The sequence below is a fragment of the Myripristis murdjan genome, chromosome 3, assembly GCF_902150065.1.
Source record: "Myripristis murdjan chromosome 3, fMyrMur1.1, whole genome shotgun sequence".
Classification (NCBI taxonomy): Eukaryota; Metazoa; Chordata; class Actinopteri; order Holocentriformes; family Holocentridae; genus Myripristis; species Myripristis murdjan.
The window spans coordinates 2,914,417-2,935,253 of NC_043982.1; the positions used below are offsets into that span (position 1 = coordinate 2,914,417).

At 40.3% G+C, this 20,837-nt stretch overlaps 1 protein-coding gene across 2 annotated transcripts in view; it reads right to left on the minus strand.

Moving 5' to 3' along the window:
* Nucleotides 1-14,697: 14,697 nt before the first annotated feature.
* The window catches only part of adamts17 (ADAM metallopeptidase with thrombospondin type 1 motif, 17), a 143,072-nt gene continuing 136,932 nt past the window's right edge, over nucleotides 14,698-20,837 (minus strand). The window contains exons 23-24 of one of the 2 annotated variants that reach the window (XM_030076458.1): nucleotides 16,153-16,330; nucleotides 14,698-15,619 (exon numbers count right to left, since the gene is read on the minus strand). In XM_030076458.1, the coding sequence (XP_029932318.1) occupies nucleotides 15,468-15,619; nucleotides 16,153-16,330 (330 nt within the window). In that variant the 3' untranslated portion in view covers nucleotides 14,698-15,467. The remainder of the gene's footprint in view (nucleotides 15,620-16,152; nucleotides 16,331-20,837) is intronic. The other variant, XM_030076467.1, reaches the window with a different exon arrangement.

Consider the following 20,837-nt stretch of genomic DNA (forward strand, 5'->3'; position numbering starts at 1 on the left):
ACAGTGGACGTATACTGTAAAATGTAAAATAAAAATATTTTTGTGAAATTCTAAATTGTGGGTTTTTGTTTTAACTCTAAATAGACAAGAAATCACAAAAAAAGTTAAATTGGAAGACACTTTTTTTCTTCGGGTCTTAGGAGGTTAGGTGGATTTTTATCATTTTATCATTTTTTGCCTTTGATTTTATCGTGACTCTTCAATGCATCTTGACTGTTGATCATGTTATGGTTCTGTGGTTTATGGACTTTTGGACTTTTTGTGTTTTGACTATGTGTTGGACGGTGTGTGTCTTACATCATAGTCTCTCGTGCTCGTTTTTCTTCCCGGCTCTTGTCAGCTTATTCATCCCCCACACCTGCCCTGCACTGTTTCGCTGGCCCTGTCCTTGTGTTGCCTGTCCTCGTCGTGTCCCTGCCCTTTCTCCCGCTCTCTCTGGTTTGCTCATTAGTTCACTCAGTGTCTAAGTCTTGCTGGGAGTTCAGGTCTTTGTTGGCTCATTGTGTGTTCAGTTATGCGTGCCTGTTTCACAGGTCTCTGTGTTGTTGAGCTCTGAGTTCCTGTGTGTGTAACCGGCCTTTAGTTCATATGAAATATGCTCACCTCTGCGAGCCCGCCTGGTCTCCTTGGTTGGTGTCTCTGACCCTGCTCCGCTCCACGTAACAGGCTGTTATTCCATGAATTCATTTGATTGTAAATGTGTTGACGGTGATAGTAAGCTTTAAATAAAAATAAAAAATAAACTGAATGTGTCATCATTTAAATTGCATTTATCCATCATATGAGGAGTGGATGACTGTCTAGCCATACTGAATTTCTAATTAAAAGCTAATATAACTGTATAACTCATACCAACGTTTAGACATACCCACACAAAGATACTCTTTTGCTGGCAGTTACACTCAGCTTCGGCTGACTGTTCACACATGCACACACACACACACACACACACACACACACACACACACACACACATACACATATATACACATGCCAGTTAGTGGCATCCTGGCAACAATATCCTTGCGTTAGTATCTGGTTTCATTTGAGGCCAATTTCCTCACTCATTATCAAGATCACATTTTGACCGTGGCCAGCTGTCGGGTGTGTGTGTGTGTGTGTGTGTGGACAACGATGTGGGTGTACGTACTGTAGGCCTTTTTGAGTCGCCTCCAAAAATAGAGTGAGAAAGGCTGCATCATAGGCAGCAAAGCAGTCAGGCTTGCATTTAGCAGAGATCACAAAGTCCCCAGTGAGATTGCCCTCTAGCTTGCAAAAGTTTTATTTATTTATTTTATTTTATTTTATTTTACCTTTGGTTGGAAGAGCAGCTGCCATCCAGCAATTTGCACTAAGTGAATGTCACAATCCCTCCACAAAATCAAAGACCTGTCACAGTGTTTGACAGGCAGTGGGCCAAATCTTGATGCCTTCAATGTCGCTTTCAAAAAGGCCACCACTGTCTGGGGACTGTGTGTGTGTGTGTGTGTGTGTATGTGTGTGTGTGTGTGTGTGTGTGTGCATGCGTGCGTGCATGTGTGTGTCAGTCCAGTTGTACAGGAATCTTACGCAACCTGTCAGCCTCCATTACCTGTCAGGGAATAATTTGGAAAATGCAGAAATGTTGAGAGTCAGTTTTATTTCACCTTCTTAATAAAATTTCACCTTCTTAATAAACTGACATTTGTTTTCACTTTTTTTTTTTTTTTAAATTAAGATTGTTAATTTTATGGCAATTTTCTAGAAATTTAAATATATATTTTGAAAGATTTTCTTGTTTTTGAATTGTTATATTCAATTCAATCGTTTACTAATTTTCTGGGGTTTTTTTATAATTTTCAATTAGTTTTCTTTTTCCTTCCTTTTTTAAACTATTTTTTCCTTAATTTTCTTGTACTTTTAAACTAATTTCTTGCTAATTTTGGATCATTTGCTCCTAATTTGCCTATCACCCTTTTTCCCATGTTCTTGAAAGAAATCAAGTGAATTTGAAAGTGAAAAAAAAAAAAAAAGGCAAACTAACCCACATGAAGAAATGTAGTTGATGGAAGCGTTTCCATGACAGCTCCAAGGGAGTGTTTCCAAGAAAGCGGAGGGGTCTTTCTGGAGATATGAACTTGGTACGTATAAACAGGGAGAGGAGGCAGGGGGAAAAGAGGAGGAAGAGATGGGAAACAGCAAGGATGAGGATCATGAGGAGGAGCGGGAAGAGGAGAATTATGAGGGGGCAGAGGAAAGGGGAAGGAGGAGTGGAGGCAGGAGAGGATGAGGAGAAAGGGGAGGGGAAGATGCGAAGAAAGAAAAAGAGGAATGAGGCGATGAGGAAGAGGAGAAGGAGAAGTTGAACTTTGCTTAATCCAAACAAACCAGAGATGTCGAACACATTACTTCATGTGATTTCTCCGAGGAAAGAGCCGCCAGCTACCTGGCCTTGATGCACGGCACACGTTCTATAGGGTGAGCTACCACAGCACCCCTCATGTTTGTATATTTATGTTAATATAAAAAAATGTAGATGTAAAAATTCAACCATTGACAGAAATTGCACACTCCCCTTTCAGAAGGTGTTAAACCACAAGACTGTCATTAGACACTCTGCAGTGTTGGGATTAATACGTTACTGTAATTAGATTTCTTTTCCTGGTAGCACAGTAACATTTTAATTATGTTTAAATGTTTAGGAATCATGTTACAGTCACTTTTGTAATAATAAATTTAACATGGTAAAAAAGACATCAAACAAGAGATCAAAATCGCTCTTGCCCGCTTGCTTTCATATTGTCCGGTGCAGCAGGTTGCATCAGTAAACAGCCAGTAAGCCATACAATAAATCACTGAAACGTATGTATGTATGTATGATACTCAACCAGAAAACTATGGGACAATTAAGAGAAACCATACACATGCTCATGCTGTCAAACATGGTCACTCACACACACACACACACACACACACACACACAGAGAGAGAGAGAGAGAGAGAGAGAGAGAGAGAGAGAGAGGGAACAGTGAGAAAGTTCAGTGCAGTAAGGTGAATAATCAGCTGTGATGATGATCTGTAAGTGGGGGCAAGACTTTCTCTCAAGGTAATTTGCTTTAAAAGGAGATGTGAAGTTGAAATATAATATACCAGGAGACAGTGAAGACAGTTAAATCTGATTATTATTCATGGAGATAATTCTACAGGGGCAATGGGGTGATTTCAACAAATGAAACAAAAACAATCAAAACAGTAAAACCATCATTGGCAGGCAGTTTAAGTCAGAGTAACACATTATTTTCATATTGCAACCATAAGATTATGTGTGTGCATGTGCGCGCACGCGTGTGTGTGTGTTTGTGTGTTAAAGATAAGTCTATCATTTCAGCATCAGTAGACCACTAATGCATCATGGTTGGATTCAGAGTTAAATCTGCTGGATTATTTAAAGGGATAGTCTGCCCATTTTGAGAAATGTATTTTTGCTGTATAGGACAGTAGTGGTGCTATCTTCCTCTCATTGTTACTGAGCGCTGGAAGCCAGCTGGATGCTCCAAATGCTAACTGTTAGCCTCCTGCCATATGCATATGAAATGGATAAACGATCCCTTTAATTGTGTCTATTACACAAGAAACTCCAAATAACTCCACCGGCCTCAGGTGTTCGTATCAGGTGTAATTTCATGTGCCTCTCCCAGGTGTGGCACCCTCAGAGACGGACACCACCTCTGACAGACTGAAATTTATCACTGTGGTTAACCCCCCACCTGTGCAAGGCAGCAAGGACAGGGAGGGGAAAGAAAGAGAGGAGAAAAAAAAGGGAAAGAGGGAAGCGGGGGGAAGAGTGGGTTATTCAGTGAAGGATAAAAGCTTTTGTGATTTCCACTCGGGGTCAAAGTGGAAATTAGTGTGACCTTTGGGTTGCCGCAGACATCATATCTAACCCGCAGTATTGTCCACGTTCACGTGGGTCTGGCCGAGGGGGCGAGGGGAGAGGAGGCAGAGAGAGAGGCAGAGACAGTGACCTTTCCCTTCGTCCTCTCACACCAGAGCTGTTGTGTTGGCGTCGGCTTCCCAGCCAGGCAGCCAGATGGCCATTCATCATCTCAGCCCGTCTGCTAGTACAACACACAACATCTTAGCTTCATTTATTCAGAGTAGCATTAGTCTGCTGACCAATATGGCCTTTTGGAAGCTGATGCCCATACTTTAGGATTAAAGCTGCACAGCTTACTCAAACTGAGGTTTTCTTGGAAGGAGGCTATCGTGAAATTAAACTTGGATGATTGTCATGAATGTGTTAAAAAGCAATCCGTATTTCCTCATCCTTTTAAGTGAATAAAGTAGCCCAAGTACTAAAGTTTAAAGCAACAACATGTCTTGAATAGACAGTGACATAATGGGAGAGATGATTACAATTAATTGGGTGGGGGATTAACACTATTTTAAATTCAGACCACAAAATGCTGGATGTTCCTAACAAAGATGTGCAAAAAGCTGCACAGTTTAAACTACACCACACAGGTAATGAGTGGTAGTGTATGGAGCTGTTCCATCTTATGTCATGGTGTTTACACAGTTAAGAGATCACCTTTTTGTTTTATGGTAATGTTCAGAGATGTTCAGAGACCTGTGTATGTGACAGGAAAACCACATCCAGGCTGCGCTTGTTTGTTACAGCAGTTTGAACTACAGCTGAGCTGTTTCACATGCTCACGTGCCCGCCGCCACGTGAGCGTGCACGCTCACTGGACAGCAGCAACAAACACTTTCAACAAGCTGGAGGTGGAGGAAGGTCTGCAACCCCACACGTAGTGATAACAGGAATCCAGTGTGTTCATTATAGTTATATATACACTACTCACAAAAAGTTAGGGATATTTGGCTTTTGGGTGAAATTTATGGAAAATGTAAAAAGTTCACACTACAGTGATATTATATCATGAAAGTAGGGCATTTAAGTAGAAGCATGCACTGGTGATTTCCTCATCTCAAACAATTTCTTGAAACAAAAGCCAACAACAGTGGTGGATATACCACAACAAAAAATGTCAGTGTCAATAACTTGTCATGTGCCCTTGAGCATCAATTACAGCTTGACGACGTCTCATGCTGTTCACAAGTCGACTTATTGTCTGCTGAGGCATGGCATCCCACTCTTCTTGAAGGGCGGCCCTCAGGACATTGAGGTTCTGGGGTACAGAGCTCCAAGCCTCTACACGGCGACTCAGCTGATCCCATAGGTTTTCTATGGGATTCAGGTCTGAGGAAGTGCAGGCCACTCCATTTGAGGTACCCCAGTCTCCAGCAGCCGTTCCCTAATGATACGACCTCGATGAGCTGGAGCATCAAACACCTGATGTGAATTTTGCCGTTAAACTCCTTGTTAGAGAACAGCAACTTGTGCAAAATAGTTACCACATGCCTGAAAATAAATACAGGACAACTTTGTTGCCTCTTTTTGGAAATAAAAAACTATTTTTCTCCCTGTACTAGGCTAATCAATAAGCAGGGATACATTTTAGCACAGCAGAAATACTATACAGCCTTTTCACACAGCTTTATCAAGCGAACCCTTAGTCTAATAAGTTTAATAATATCATTATATCATACGGACCTATGTCACTCACTGCTTAGCCAACACTGTTAGCTCATTAATGTTAGAATAGTCAGCCAAGTTGTGACAGCATTAGGCAACTCAAAAAGCTTATGCTCTGCTGTCGTATGAAACTATTGTCATTAACTGAATGAATCATCCTTCATCATCTGCTCCTCTTCCTCCTCCTCTGCCTGGCCACGGCCGGCCACCTCTGCTCCTTCCTCCTGTTACCACATAATGAAGGCGACGTTGAACACTACAGCTGCAGCCCCCGCAGTAGACATATATATGTTTTTTGCATTTTGTAGCAATCACTTCTAGATTTTTCAGTGTTTTTGGCCTGCAGTTTCTCTGCACCCCCTTTCTTTTATTTTTGCTCCTCCATCTCGACATTGACAGACACCCTCCTTCAGTTGGGCTCAAGAAGGCCAGTCTGTTTTTTTTTTTAAGTAAAAAATGTAATATTAAAATTATATCAGCCCACAGGAAAAATGCCCAGCATGCCTAATTACCCTTCCAGCCTTGTCTATCACTGACAAACTGAAAAAAATCAGTCAGTATGATGACTGACACTAAACGACAACTAAAGCTGACATTTTCATGGTTTCAGGGCCTGTCTCTTCACAGATGATCGTCACTGGATTGATATGACAGGTGCTGACTAATCGTGCGGAGAAGCCACAGTGTTTTTGCCCTCAGAGTTGGTGGAGGTGAAAACACTGAGCTCACCTGAGCAGTTGTGACTGCTCACTGACGCTGTGCTCCTTTGAGTATATGTAAATACCCAATGTTGAAATTCCTTTGAACATATTGTTCATTTTTTTCCAGCTCATCTCTTCAGTCAGTGCCAAAGCACAATGAACACGCAATACATTCACGAAATGCAAATCCACAAATTAAGTATTACATTTATGTCTGAATGTGCCTTTGCTCTTAAGGCATCAAGTCAGAATTTAAGAAATTGTAATGAAATTTAAGACATTTTGAAAATTAAAAATCGAATGTGAGACTTTTTAAGGATCCACAGAGTTCCTGGAGATGAGACAGTAGTGATTAGGCCTTTACTGCGGTAACAGTGTCACCTGCAAATGGCAAGTCACATCTGTGTATTGATATAAAACACAACAATGAAGGGACTTCAGGAGATAATAAAAAAAAACAAACAAAAAAAAAACATCAAATTTCAAATCCCACTGGTAGACGCTTTAATGATAATTTAACATACCTTAATAGTGTCCAACACCAAAGTGGATCATACTGGGTTTTTTCCATGTAAAATCACAATCATTATTTATTATGTTACAAAAAAAAATTACAGTAGACTTGAAATATATAATTTGTTCCAATTATTCAGATTCTTGCTCAGAATTGTCTTATGAATATTGGACAAAAAAGTATGACAGTACAAGTATAGGGTGACTACTACACATATCAACAACAGACAAATGGTTAAATCCCTGTATATCAACACATTATTGTATTTACTTATCAACATTTCCAAAGTTATAACCAAATCAGCACCATAAAATACACTGAGTGGCAGTTTATGTACCACACAAACATATGTGCAACTAAAAAAAAAAGTACAGTACAGGAATATTTAAGCATATTTGCACTACATTAGCAAAAACAAAAAACAAAACAAAAACAAACAAACCAACCAAAAAAAAAAGGAGCAGTTCAACAACAACAATAAAAGATTCACTGATAAAAAGCTATGTCATTAAATAATCCTAAAACACAAACAACAACATGACCACTGTTACACTGACAACAGGAACGTCACTGACACCAAGCTGAATTCCACAGTAGTGAAATAGGTCATAAGATAGCACCATTCAATCCCTCGGCAAAGACTGAGGCCTCTACTGTAAACACAGACACACACAAACACATATGCATACACACACACATACACACACACACTCACACACGCGAAATCCAGGATATGAGATCCATGACACAGAGGCACATACATTAGCACGCGCACACAGAAAACGGGGTGACTAAAGAGAACGCGAAAAGGGGAAGAGGAAATGAAAAGGGTTTGACTGATATTAGTTCATAAAAGCCAAAAGCGACATTTTTGTATTGATGCTATTGACAGATGATGACTGATACTCGGCGACTGTCATTTCTGATTACATGTAGGCCAAAACAGTCAAACGGTGAAGAAGCCTCTGAAACAGCAACAGACCATCACAGACACTAAAACTCTCCGCTGAAACCCAGGATGATAATCATAGTAATATATTAATGTATACTTGTGGAATTGGGCTAAAATCTCACGTTACAGCTAGGAATAATTCATAATCTTAATTTTCTGGTTATCCATTGTCCTGATGTGACTGACCAGTCCCAGCTCATGATGCCTAAGTGCCACGGTTTTCATGGGTTCTATGTAGATCAGGGGTGTCAAACTGGTGCCATGGAGGGCCAAGAGGCTGCAGGTTTTCATTCCAACCAAAACCTCCACCAGGTGATTTCACTGATCACCCTACCTCCAAACTAGTCCAGTAATTTTCGGCCAAAATTGGGGTCAACCTAGGACAAATTGCAAGAGAAGCAAATTCAACTGATTTTGTATCCTCAGTTTGTCCTGAGTGAGGGGAAAAAAGTCCCAAGAAATCCCATTGGTGGAAAGTTTTGAAAATCACCTATTTATGACCACATATTGCCAAAAAACACTGTTTTTAACACACAGGGGAAAGGGGTTCAAAATCTTACTTTCAGATATCACTATAAAAATTCACAAGTTGATTACACACACAAAGACAAGAAAAAAAGTCAATTACAAGTTCTTTGAATGATTCTGTTTACACATGCATATCACACATTATCTGATTTGATATGCGCTAATAAGGAATATAAGGAATAAATGCCAGAACAGACATTTAAACAGTGAATTAAAAGGTTACTATATATATAGTAACCTTTTAATTCACTGTTTAATTTTTTTTTTTTCCCTCACTCAGGACATACTGAGGATACAAAATTAGTTGAGTTTTTTTCTCTTGCAATTTGTCCTAGGTTTTTTCATAAAATGACTGGACTAAACAGAGAGGCGGGACTAATCAGTGAAATCACCTGGTGGAGTTGTTGGTTGGAATGAAAACCTGCAGCCTCTTGGCCCTCCAAGGCACCAGTTTGACACCTGTGATGTAGATCATCATCATCTGGGTAACACCTTTCTCACCGCAGCCATTTTGACATGAACCAGCAGGTAAACACAGATGTTGATGACATTACTGAGGGCTCTGCTCTGTTGTCCAGGTGCTGCTCATGCTGCCTACCTGGAGAAGCTTGTTACACCTACATGGGGCAGAGCTTTAGTTACTGTTACGAGCAACACCTGTGTTTGCCTGTCAGAAAGGCTGCTGTGAAAGAGGTGTGTTAGTTACCACATCAGTGTAAATACTAGGCGGATACTGCACTTTGCTATCATATGAATGCACATTAAATTTATTTTGTAGTAACCAAATCAGCACTGGAATTGAGACCGTTCTTGGGACATTTTCGTAGTGCGCTACAAGACCCCATGCGGTGCTGTCGCCTCTTCAATTTCGCACATTCACAAATTGGAATGAATGCTCGCGTCAGCCGTGGGGAACCTGATCTCGCCGTATCTCCGCTCTCTCCAGCTGCTGGCTTTGGAAGCAGCTCAACACGAGCCGGTGCAGCGGGCCAACTGAGTTTAAAGGGAGCGTCCGCTCAATGGCAGATACACATATCGCCAAACTGTGATATTCAACACATTCCAGGACAATTTTGTAATTTTTCATTTAATTAATTTATTTTTTTTTATTATTTTTGGTGCACCCACTGTCCCTCAACTGGTCTAATTCCACTTACGTTGGTGATATCTTTTACTTCCCAGAATGCATTTTAACAACCCTCAAGGAAGGGATATGAATTTCCTTCCTTGCAACTGAGGGTGGCTGTATGAGTGTATAAATAGCTTGAACCTTGTAATTAAGGTTGTATTTGCCAGTGACGGTGCCCCCGCCTTGCAGCTCAAAACATCTTAAGACTGCAGTGCATTCTGGTCTATTGAAGCTGCTGTGGGGAAGAATTCTGCATCTTTGCCTCGGGTACGATGAATTCCTCTGAGTGTAGGGAGAAGCCTTTACTCTTTGACTGAGGGACTGACACCAAAAGCTGACATTTACCGATTATGCTTAGATTATTATTATCAATGACTTAGTAATTAAAAAGGATGATGGCAGTGATTGTGAATGTTTGGCCCGTAGACGACCAGCAGCAGTAATCAGCTGTACCATAAAGAGGTGGACACTGACTAGCAGTTCTTTGCTGGCTGCACACATCAGTCCAACCCTGAAAATGACATGTTCTTAACAGCTGTCACCCTCAGCCGGGCTGAATGGCTGTGACTGACCTGTGACTGACGGGCTGCCTGAGGGACCGCTGCAAGTCCACATCTCTAATGCTGCACCCAACTGTACCAGTCAAAGCAAAGTGCGACCCTTTACACCATCCAGAGAGCCGTTCACACGCAACGGCTGTGCCAGCGTGTGTCTCTCGGCATGTGTGTGTGTGTGTGTGCCCTCTTATTTAATGTGGGAACACTGGTGGTGGTCTGATTGTGTTTGATTGAGTTGCCGGTGCTCTGAGAGGTGTGTTTGTTTTCTCAGCCTAAGTCTCCGGGCAGCGCGGGACCCTTATCAGTTCTTATCCCTGAGTCAGGGCTCCCTCTGTTCAGCCCGGGTGGTCTCACCGGGCCCCGGAGAGCCACACCAGTAAACACTCACACACACACACACACACACACACACATTTAGCCAGTGCTAGTTAGGCTCCATTGTTGGGCAGTATGAAGAAAATGCAGAAAATGTCAAACCTCCCAAACACAAATGACTACCAGTCCACTGATCACATGAGTACAAAGAGAAACATTTGACCTGTAACTCAATAGTCAACCGTCTTAGTGTGAAAAGTTGAATGTTGGCTGTGAATGAATATGTTTTTTTTTTTTTTTTTTTATAGCAATGTTACACTTAATTGGGGATGGAACAAAACATCGATAACGTGATATACTGCAATAATTCCTCTTGTGATACATGATTGATACACCTGTGCCAAATATGGATATTTGAGTTTCAAATTTAATTATCAGCACACACAGTTAGCACAGATGCACACTTGAGTACTTGCGCCCTGCCTTTAGGTATTTGACAACAAGTCCTCCAACCCATACGAGCACGCAGGTTATTTGTTCCAACCTCTTGATACGACCAGCAGGAGCGTTTCCTAAATTAGTAGCACATCTCTCAGGAGCATCTAGAATGCGACCCAAGGGAACGTTCACTCTCGTCTGCAAGCCAGAAAACGACGGCAAGCTAGTGAATATTAGCAAGTTACCTCACTCGCCGGCTAGGCACTCAAAATACGTGGTTAGGGTTAGGGTCAAGGTTTAGGTTCGAAAACGTTAGCTAATGTTCACTAATATTAGGTAGCTAAAAACAAACACCGCTCTTGCTTGACACGGGATTTGAGCTCAGATCAGCTGAGTGACAGTCATGCTGATTGACTAATTCAACCCCCCCCCCCCCCCCCCCCCCCCCCTCCCCAGCCTCCTTACGCAGAATTTTTCTCTCACGCAACACCACACCACAGTGGTGTTATTTACAGGACCACTAGAGGACGCTTAACTTCAGAAATGTAACCAGAGGGCACAATAAGCTGCTTATGGGGTTGTTTTTTTTACTGGAGGACAGTCTGGAACTGTTCTGTCACACATGCTGCAGTCACTGTGCATATTAAAACACTGAAAAACATGATTGCTTCCTGCTTACTGACTAATTATTTTGCTCATTTTTTCTTCCTCAGTTCCAGATATCATGATGTATCACAGCTTATCTCACAATTTATCGCATTTCACAGAATAGTCTGTATCATGACACCATCATTACCGTGGGCAAAATATCATGATGATATCGTATCACCAGCTACCCGGCTGATTCCCACCCCAAATTTTAAGTGTCACTTCTGGGATGGCTTGTGCTATTGGGACAGGACATGGTTTTGGAACTTTATGAGTTCCAAAATATTTTTTATAAAAACCAACTCTTCTTTATTCAGCAGCGACTTAACAAAAAAAGAAGTGAAAGTTGTGTTATGGTGAAACTAACTTTACCTATAATTCCTGACACCCTGGCTGTGAATTTTCACACAGCTCCCATAGTCATTTTCTAGCCTGCAAATGAATTTAGATGAAAAACCTGAGCTGCTATGCCTCAGGCGGAATGAATCAGGTAGGACCTGATCAAAACAAGATGAGACAGTAAAATAGAAAATATATATATAATGTGAAAGACTTTAAAACATTCAGAGTAATTGAGGGGAACTTGATTTATCAGACAGTGGTCAGCCTTGAAAGCAGCGCCTGAATGATAAGTGGACATCAAAGGTGCAACACTTGACTCGTGGACTATCTTCTAGTTGTATTGAGAACTATCTAATTAATACAGCTGTATTTGAAATTTAACTCTAAACCATATCTTAGCTAGAGTTTTTCACACAACTTCTACAATCCTTCTCTCTAAGGCAGTACATTTTACATGAAGTCACATGATGAGAGAACACACTTCTGGTTTCTGTATTTCATTCAGTTTGCAGAGACTTCTTTTAGGGTTGTACATTTAGAGTTAAATTTTACATTTCGGATCTGCTGCTTGTGTTATGAGCCATCCAGACCTCTGCTTACTGAGCCACGGGTCAAAACAAAACATGGTGCGGCAGCTTTAAGTTTCTGCGCACCGCATATGATCTGAATTTTCACAGAGCCGGGGACTCGTTGACCTCTCACCACTGTGTTTCACTATTTTCTAAATTACACTGATTGGTCCATGGGGGAACAATTTACAATTTACTTGTTTGTTTGTCACATATTTCAGACACCACTGGTTTGATTCTGAGAAAATGTTGGTGAATGAGGCGTCTCTGTCCCACATAATAAAAAATACAAGGTGGCATATTTAAAGTGATCTAGAAGGGGGACTATGGAAAGAGAGCCAGTGGGGATTTAAACTTCATAAATTCCATATTAATCACTTTCAGCTTTGAGTCACTGCATTCAATTTCCATTTGTCCTGACAGATTACATTTTTGAATTAATTTATCAAGAAAATTATTTGTTAAATGGGACATTTCAACATGAGCATGATATATTCAAATTTATGCAATTCAAATGCAGCCTCTGCTGATACTAATTTGTTCTCGCATAGGATTTCATCATTCACAGGGTGACCTTGTCAAGATCATGTTGCTGCAAAAGCTAATACATGTACATAAAACTGTGGAAAGAGTCTGGTAAGCTGGTGCAACATGCACATTGGGATCTAAATCTCAGAGGGTAGGGGCGCTTCTCCATTACATACAATCTGCTCTACTCACTTTTGGTACCAGTTTCTTTTCAAGGTTTCATTTTCCACTGCAGATAGTTCCTGCTCATAGTGAAGCCTCGTCGGTCACATGTGGGCATGTTGAGTAAATTTTCCTCCCTTTTCTACCAGGGCCCAAAACGAGTGTTTTAATTTTAAGAAATTAAAAAGACCAATGCAAAATGGCTGCTTCACATGAACAATATCAGTGTAAATAAGAGATTTGCTATATGATTTTAACATGGATAGATTATCAGTTATGTTGTTATGTTAAGTTTTGTGAATCTCACTTTTTGTATTTCCTGATCGTAAGCAGCGACCGGCAGGGCTTCACTATCAGTGGGGCCTCGCAGTTCAGTTTCTCTCTGACCAATCAATGATCTGCAGCATTTCATGTTTCATTTTAGTATTGGCTCAGCTCGCTTGGAACCTCGACAGAGGTGGTTCCGGAAGTAGCTTCCAGTGCCAGATATTATACCAAACTTTTGCCTAATGGAAAAGCAAAAAAGGTGGGTAGAGCCGAGGCAAGTAGATACCAAGTACTGAAGAAGGGCCCTAAGTCACTAAGTCACTCAGATGGTTCCAAAGACATAGAGAAAAAAATGACTGCTGCATGATACATAGATGCAGCTAATGCTTATCAGGAAGCCACATTTGGTAAGCCAGCAGAATTTCATAGAATAGACTCCGGTCTCAGGGTCAACAAGTCATTCTGAATGAGTATGACTCTTGAACCCAATGGACAGATCTTTACATGTTCCTTGCTTGAACCCAAGAAGCACAGAATTTTTACATAATGGTATTTGCCACAGTCAATTTAAAAGACCAATTTTCTGCCATCTTATTAAGAAAAAGGTAAACGCTACACCAAAATCAGTCTTGCAACATTAACTGATGTCTCATAAAGTCAAAAAGAGGCCGAAATAAGTGACCATTTCTTAGGCCAATTCAAGAACATCCTTATCAATGACTGTCAGACATGATGATGGAATGCAGCATGAGAAAACTAATTTGGTGTTCTGATCGTATAAAAAGTAGTAGAGTTTTGGATTAGATTATCTGATATCATCTTGATGTCCATTTAATTCAGGTTTATGTGCGCTCGCCTGCTTGTCTCTTAGATATATGTTACTTATGACAACTTCCAAGCATCTGTCCTTTGCTTTCCTGAGATTTCCTCAACAAGTTTCTTTAAAAATGCTCTTGGCCAGTCTGACTCCTGCTGGTTGGTCTGTGCACCTTTTCAGTGCAGGGGACGGGGTATAGGGTATGGGGTAAGCTAGAAGTTCTGTGTACCTTAAATTCTCTCATAGACCTTTTCTACAAACAAGGAACTGGTCCCGCCCTGGCTGGCAAACCTAATTTTGAAACTTTCTGAGCATTCCAGCAAAAAAATGATAACCAAGCTGGAACCAAAAAACTAGTAGGACCTGAGGTGGGAAACGTGATGACAACAAGAGTGGGACTGTATTATTTTACGGGGAAAGCTGGAGATGACAGAAAAATCAAAGAATGTGCTGGTCTGCAGAGGAAACAAAACTAGTCCTTTCAATTTATACATGTCCTGAATTTCAGGAAAAGATGGAAGGGAGTACTAGAAAAAGCAAAATGTATTTCCAAATTGCTTAGGAGTTAGCAAAGGTTTGTCAGATCCCAGGATAAAAAATAATCAATAAGTAAAAAAAAAAGCTCACCAAAGTGGTGAGTGAAAGATTTTTAAGTCAATCAGCTGAACTGCAACTCAATGGAAAAGGACCAAAACCATGAAAGCGTACCCTTAGAGTGTAGTTTTATGCTAGAACCAGGCTCTGCTACATGAGCTGTCCAAGGCCGTCCAACAGGCCTGTGGATTAGTGGGTCTCCTGTCATTAGCTTGGTTGTTTCACTGTAATTCTAAAGTATTCTATCATGGCTCCTGGTCAATACTTATCATTACCAACTATAACATACTTAATTAATAGTTAAGTATAGTAATTCAACTTATATAATTACATTATACTACTTATTTGAAATTGCAACAATCAGCTATAATACAGTACAATAGAGCAAAACATAAAAGAAGAGAATAGTCAAGGAGGATGGGGGAGGAGACAAGGTCTGGCTAGATGATGCTCCCATGTTATCTGCTAGACTCGCCAGATAAAGTGTACTTCATCATCTAGCACTCATTTTGAATCATTCTGTGCAACAAAGCCACCCAGACTGGCTTTTTTAAAGGCTCCTCAGAAAGTCACATGCTTTTTTTTTTTTTTCTTTTTTTTTTTTGGTGTACAGCAAAAGAAATATTGAACATTTTCAAGTCTTCATCAAAACTAGAAGCTTATGACCCCACTTAAAATGTACACTCATTTGCTCGCTTGCCTTATTCTTTTGTAAATACAAAAAGTTCCATCAGTAATAGTAATTGCTTTTGATAACAACATTGAACAATAGTAAAAACATTTACAAAAGGGAGCACTATTTGGAGGAAACGTGGGTGCATTTGGTCATTAGCTCTTGTGCAGTATTTTGTTGGCATAAAAGTCCCTACAGGTTTCACAGCAGCGCTGGTACCACCTCATGTCCTGACAGAGATTCTTCTCCCGGATCACCCGGCAGTACACCGTCCACTGGTCCCCCATGCATTTGTAGGTCAGAGCAGCTGCAGGGGCAACAGGACAGAGGCATGGCATTACAAGAGGCATCAGGGAGGGCTTTCAGGTGACTTGGAGTTGCCCTCTGGTTTGCTTGTTGAATACAAACCAGTTAGACCTCTAAGATCATCAGGCAGTGGTCTCCTAGAGGCACCAAGGATAAAGCCCAAATCTTGTGGGTGCATTTTGTCACTAACAACCTGTCTGATCATCTAAGATCTGATTTTAAAAATGGTCTTAAACCTTTTTGTTTTTCTCAATTTTGATTATTGCTTAATGTTTGTGTGTGTGCGTGTGTGTGTGTGTGTGTGTGTGTGTGTGTGTGTGTGTGTGTGTGTTGGAGGGGGTTAGGGTTAGGGTTAGATTAGAGTTAGGGTTTCCATAATTCTCTTGCTCCAAAATACACTGTGGTGCAGCAAGCTATGGATTACATCTTCCTGAAATAAAGCCTTGCCTGGTGAATGTGTACCAAATCAGACAAGGGCACCCACAGTTTTCAATGGGAGTTTGAAATGACGCTCTCTCCACAGAAAAGTCTCACCTAGCCGGGGGGAGGTGATGGTGTTCACGTTGATTTTCTCGTTACAGGTGCCATGGTGACAAGGTCGGTAGGTTGGGGGTCTTAACGTGGCTGGGCAGTCATTACCATGACGACCAGTCACCTTGTGCATACACTGGACCACTCGGGATTGCAGGCCCTTCCCACATGATGATGAGCACTGGAAAGAGTCAATGAAAAGTTTCAGTTCTCTAGGCTGAAGCCAGAAGGAATCAAAGGTGGCTTGTGGGCTGAAATAAAGGGTTTCATTTGATAACACTTTGTTTTTTCCCTCAGTGATCCACCTTACAATAACTTATAATTCTACGCATAGCAATATTTACAAAGAAAAAATGCCTTAAGGTAAATAATAACTTTTTAACATGTTATGGTTTTGATATTTTCACATAATCTACTGCATTTTCCTGTCTGCAATTAAACCGTATGAATAGGTGTTGGTTTATTCCACTGAATAATCTTTACAAACTGACTTTGGAACAAAGAGCTTTTCAAATGAAGAATATTTGTTCTTTTGTGTTTGAGTGTTTCTATTAAGAACAAACTGAATCAATACAGAAACGTTACAAGCAGAACAAGAATTTATTATGTTAGGCCATCTGCAAATTGCCTCAAATAGCATCCTGGAACATCTTGACAGTGTGATTGTACACTACTGGGTCATCTCTATGCCATGCAGAAGCAGGCAATTAAAGGGATAGTTCATCCATGTTGGAAAATGTGGTATTATTTCACTTCCCCCAGCAAACATTTAAAAATAACCACCATAAAACCATTAAACCTTCTCTGAGTGGACTAAGGCACTTATTTTTAAGAATTATAGCTGGGGGGAAACAGGGTAACATATTTGGGGCATCCAGCAGTAACACTTCATATTAAGGTCCTAGTAATAAGTGGCAGTTAATGGCTTTATAAGTCCTTAGAATATATAAGAGTAGGAATAATAGCTTCATAAACATATTTATTGTTATAAGATATTTATAAGCATTATGCTTTTTGCAGCTCCCACATCTGGAATGAGCACTATATGTCATCAAGGTTAAGCATAATTAACTGTTAGTAAGTGTATAATAAAAGATTTATTAACTTTGTTTGCAGTTCCCATATTTAAAGTAAGAGCATTGTTTATTAAGGTTAATAAATCCTTTATTATACACTTATTAACAGTTAACTATGCTTTTCGCAGCTTACACAACTGGAATGAGCACTACACGTGCTCAAGGTCAAGCACAGTTAAATCTAACATTTCCCTAACCTTGATTAAGAGGTTTTGTTGCTGAAACCTAACCATGTGACACTGAGGCCAGTGTAGCTCATCCCAATGCCAAAGCTTGTCTTTGACAACCTTTGACTTCTAAAGGCCTTGTTACCTTATTATTACACTTATTACAAGAACCTTAATAGAAAGTGTTACCCTCCAGCCAGTATCCAGCACAGCTGGGGGGGAAGTGAAAACAATAGTGAAATAAGTGAGAGTGAAATATGACAGAATCACACCATTGTGTTTGTTATTTCAGCATCACATTTCATACACTTCCTCTAATTTGTAATCAGTATTTTGTCAGGCTGCTTTTTCTCCTTAGGAAATAAAATCACATTTGTCAAAATGGGTGAACTATCCCTTCAAGGAATCCATTTGCTATTGGATTATATAATCTTTGGTTTGGTTGTTTTCCACATTAGTGCAACAATTTGCTTTAATTAGCAGCACATGGAGTGAAGTTCTTGCTTTGTTTGGCTCCTTCCATTGACTTTGCATGCTTTTGCACTGTATCATGTTTTTTGTGTTGAATATAAGTTGAGGATTCCTCTCATCAGTTTCATTGTCAGTGGTGCAAATATGCAGATGGCTAACTCCAGCACTAGCCCTATAGAACAGTGCTCACACCCACACAGCATATGAGATGCCCTGATGCAATATGTAACAATATCATGGTACAAGAAAACCAATAGCTTGATGGACCGTGGTGTGCATAATGTAATTCATTAGGCTTTTCTGACTGACAGCTGAAATACAAAGCACCAATAACATTGTGATATGTGAGCCTTTACCCTGCACCCACGCCTTAGCTTCTAATATCTCATAACTTAGTCTAGGCTGATTGGCACTCCATTAAAACCCATCAGAGTGCTGGCCTGACTGAGTGAGTACAGGCAGTTACCCAATATCATCCAGTGTGGGGAATAATATTACAGTGGGATAAAATGAACATCAGGTCAAAAAACAAACAAATCTCATCTAATCATGTGCATTACTGGGGAGAGAGTGGCATCAGGTGAGAGGGGGTGGGTTGGGGGTGTGATCCTCAGTGCCCTCAATGTTCCCATGGGAAAAGACAGTGGGGTTAAATAACCACACACCAGTCAAATATTTCTTGCAATATAACATATCACAGCAAGCCATACATTGTCCCTTAGGTAGATGATCATGTTCTCATTAATGGTTAATAAGAAAGACAAAAAACTGGCTCAACCAGAGTCAACCAGATGTGCAAATCTATAAGAATGTTCTACATTATTTGAAAAAAAATGGCAGAGGCAGAAAACAATTTATTTTCCTCCTTTTTTGCAACATTATTTAAGTAGCCTCAAAAGATGTAAGCATAGCTACTGATGACAGAATGATCATCAGTATGAAATGTGTCTGTGATTCCTTCCTTTAGACCATTTTAAGTGCAATATTTCCTCAAATGAGGACAGCATCTTATCAGCTCCGAAATATTCACAACAGACAACATGCAGTAAAGACTGCACTGTGTTGTTTTGTGGTGTTTCAGTTGTTGAGATAATATGGGTGTAGTAAAATGGGTGAAATAAGGTAGCCAGTGAAAAATGAAGTTACAAAAATTGGGACATGGGAATACAGCACTGAGAATGCATCCAGCACTAGTAAGACTGTTTCAGAGAGGGTTTTCTCTCAGCATAGATTCTGCTCAGAATGAACAGGGTTTATGAAATGATACAGTACTGTGATTTGCAACACTGTCATGCTCTCTTAAAAGAAGAGTGGCTACATGAGTTAGTACAGGAATTCAAAATAAAATAAAATGTAATAAAATACAGTACAATAAAGCTGGATCCTCCAGTGCACTGGAACTGTTGAAGGCTCTGATGGACTGAACACCTGAGCAGGATGAGGCCCATTAAGGTCATGATAACTTTTCGACATAATATGTCAGAAAGTACTTTCATGACCTTTGCACTCCTGATAACCCATTTAGTTACAACTTTGGACCTGTTATAAACCCCCATCACCGCTGAAAGTTGCCTCTCATTTGCTTCAAAAAGTTCATACATCAAGCCTGATTATATTAATGAATCACAATCATGTGGCAATAAAGCCACAATCTTTGGCTTTATTAACATCAACAACAATTTGCTAGGCGGTATCCATGATTTATAGCTTTATGCGCTGGTTAGTGTTTTCAAATGTTTCACTGGAGAACGCATGGAAGTGATTTAGTATTGTCATGTACTTCACTTCACCACACAAAGCACAGATGTTGCTGCAAAATTCATGTGAGGTTATAAAATGGATAACTTAGCAGGCTTTGCACACTGAAAATATGTGCGTACTTATGAGACCAGTAAATTAACAAAGTCCTATGCAGACATTCCTATATTCTTACCATACAATGAAACAGACTGGAAATAATCAATGCACCTTATGAAGGTAGGATGATCCCTATAGGGATGTGTAGAAACATTTATACTGACCACTGTGAAGATATGACGTTCCAAAACTTGCATATGAATAAAGAGAGCTTCGAGACAAGGCCAAAGCAGTTGTACTCCTGTTTCACACTGTACACGTGGGTGATGAAGCCCCACAAAGATAAGAAACAGAATTTTTCAACACAGAGTTTTTCAATAGGGCTTTGGATCAGTGATTCTCTGGGTCTGGATGTTGGGGGTGCTTATCAAAGCATATAGCTGCACCCATAAACGTCATGGCATAGTGTCTACTGGAAAATTTATGTGAGGCTAATGGAGATGCTTTGATTGGCAGAGGGTGTACGCTGCCCCTGCAACTGACCTTCCAGATGGCCTTTGATTTATTTAAGAGATAGATATATGGTTTGACCAATATAACACAGCATCATTGTCATTTCACTGAAATTCACACATTGGCCAGTCAGCGTCATCCATCTCTGATTTGATGGATCTGATGCAGTTTGTAGTAGTAGTTAATGTTGAACTGATCACTACACTTGTTTTCTATCGGAAGCCCTTAAACTGACTGTAATGCAACATTTTGATCTGACGCCCTGCAAGTGTTCTCATTAATATTGTTAACATTATGCTGAGTTTTGGTAGAGTTTTAGTGTCTTGTGTTGGTCTAAATGCTATTTCAGACGCTCCCGCCCATGAAACAAGAACAGTGCTGGCACAAAACATTGGTTATTGCCAGGCTCAGAACAAAAATATGAGAATTGGGATTGGCCTTTAAAAATTCATATGAGTTGCTGTAGTTGCTGTAGTTACTGCTTAAATTTGGGAGTCTGGTAAACTGTCTCTAAATTTATTTAGGGACAGTTTATTCAAAAGAAGCTCAAATGGTATACCGTATTTCCCCAATTAATCGCCCGGGCGTTTAATACGCAAAATCAACTTGGACCCCAGGCGTTTAAAAGAGCCAGGCGGCTATTCGCTGCAGGCCTTTATTTATT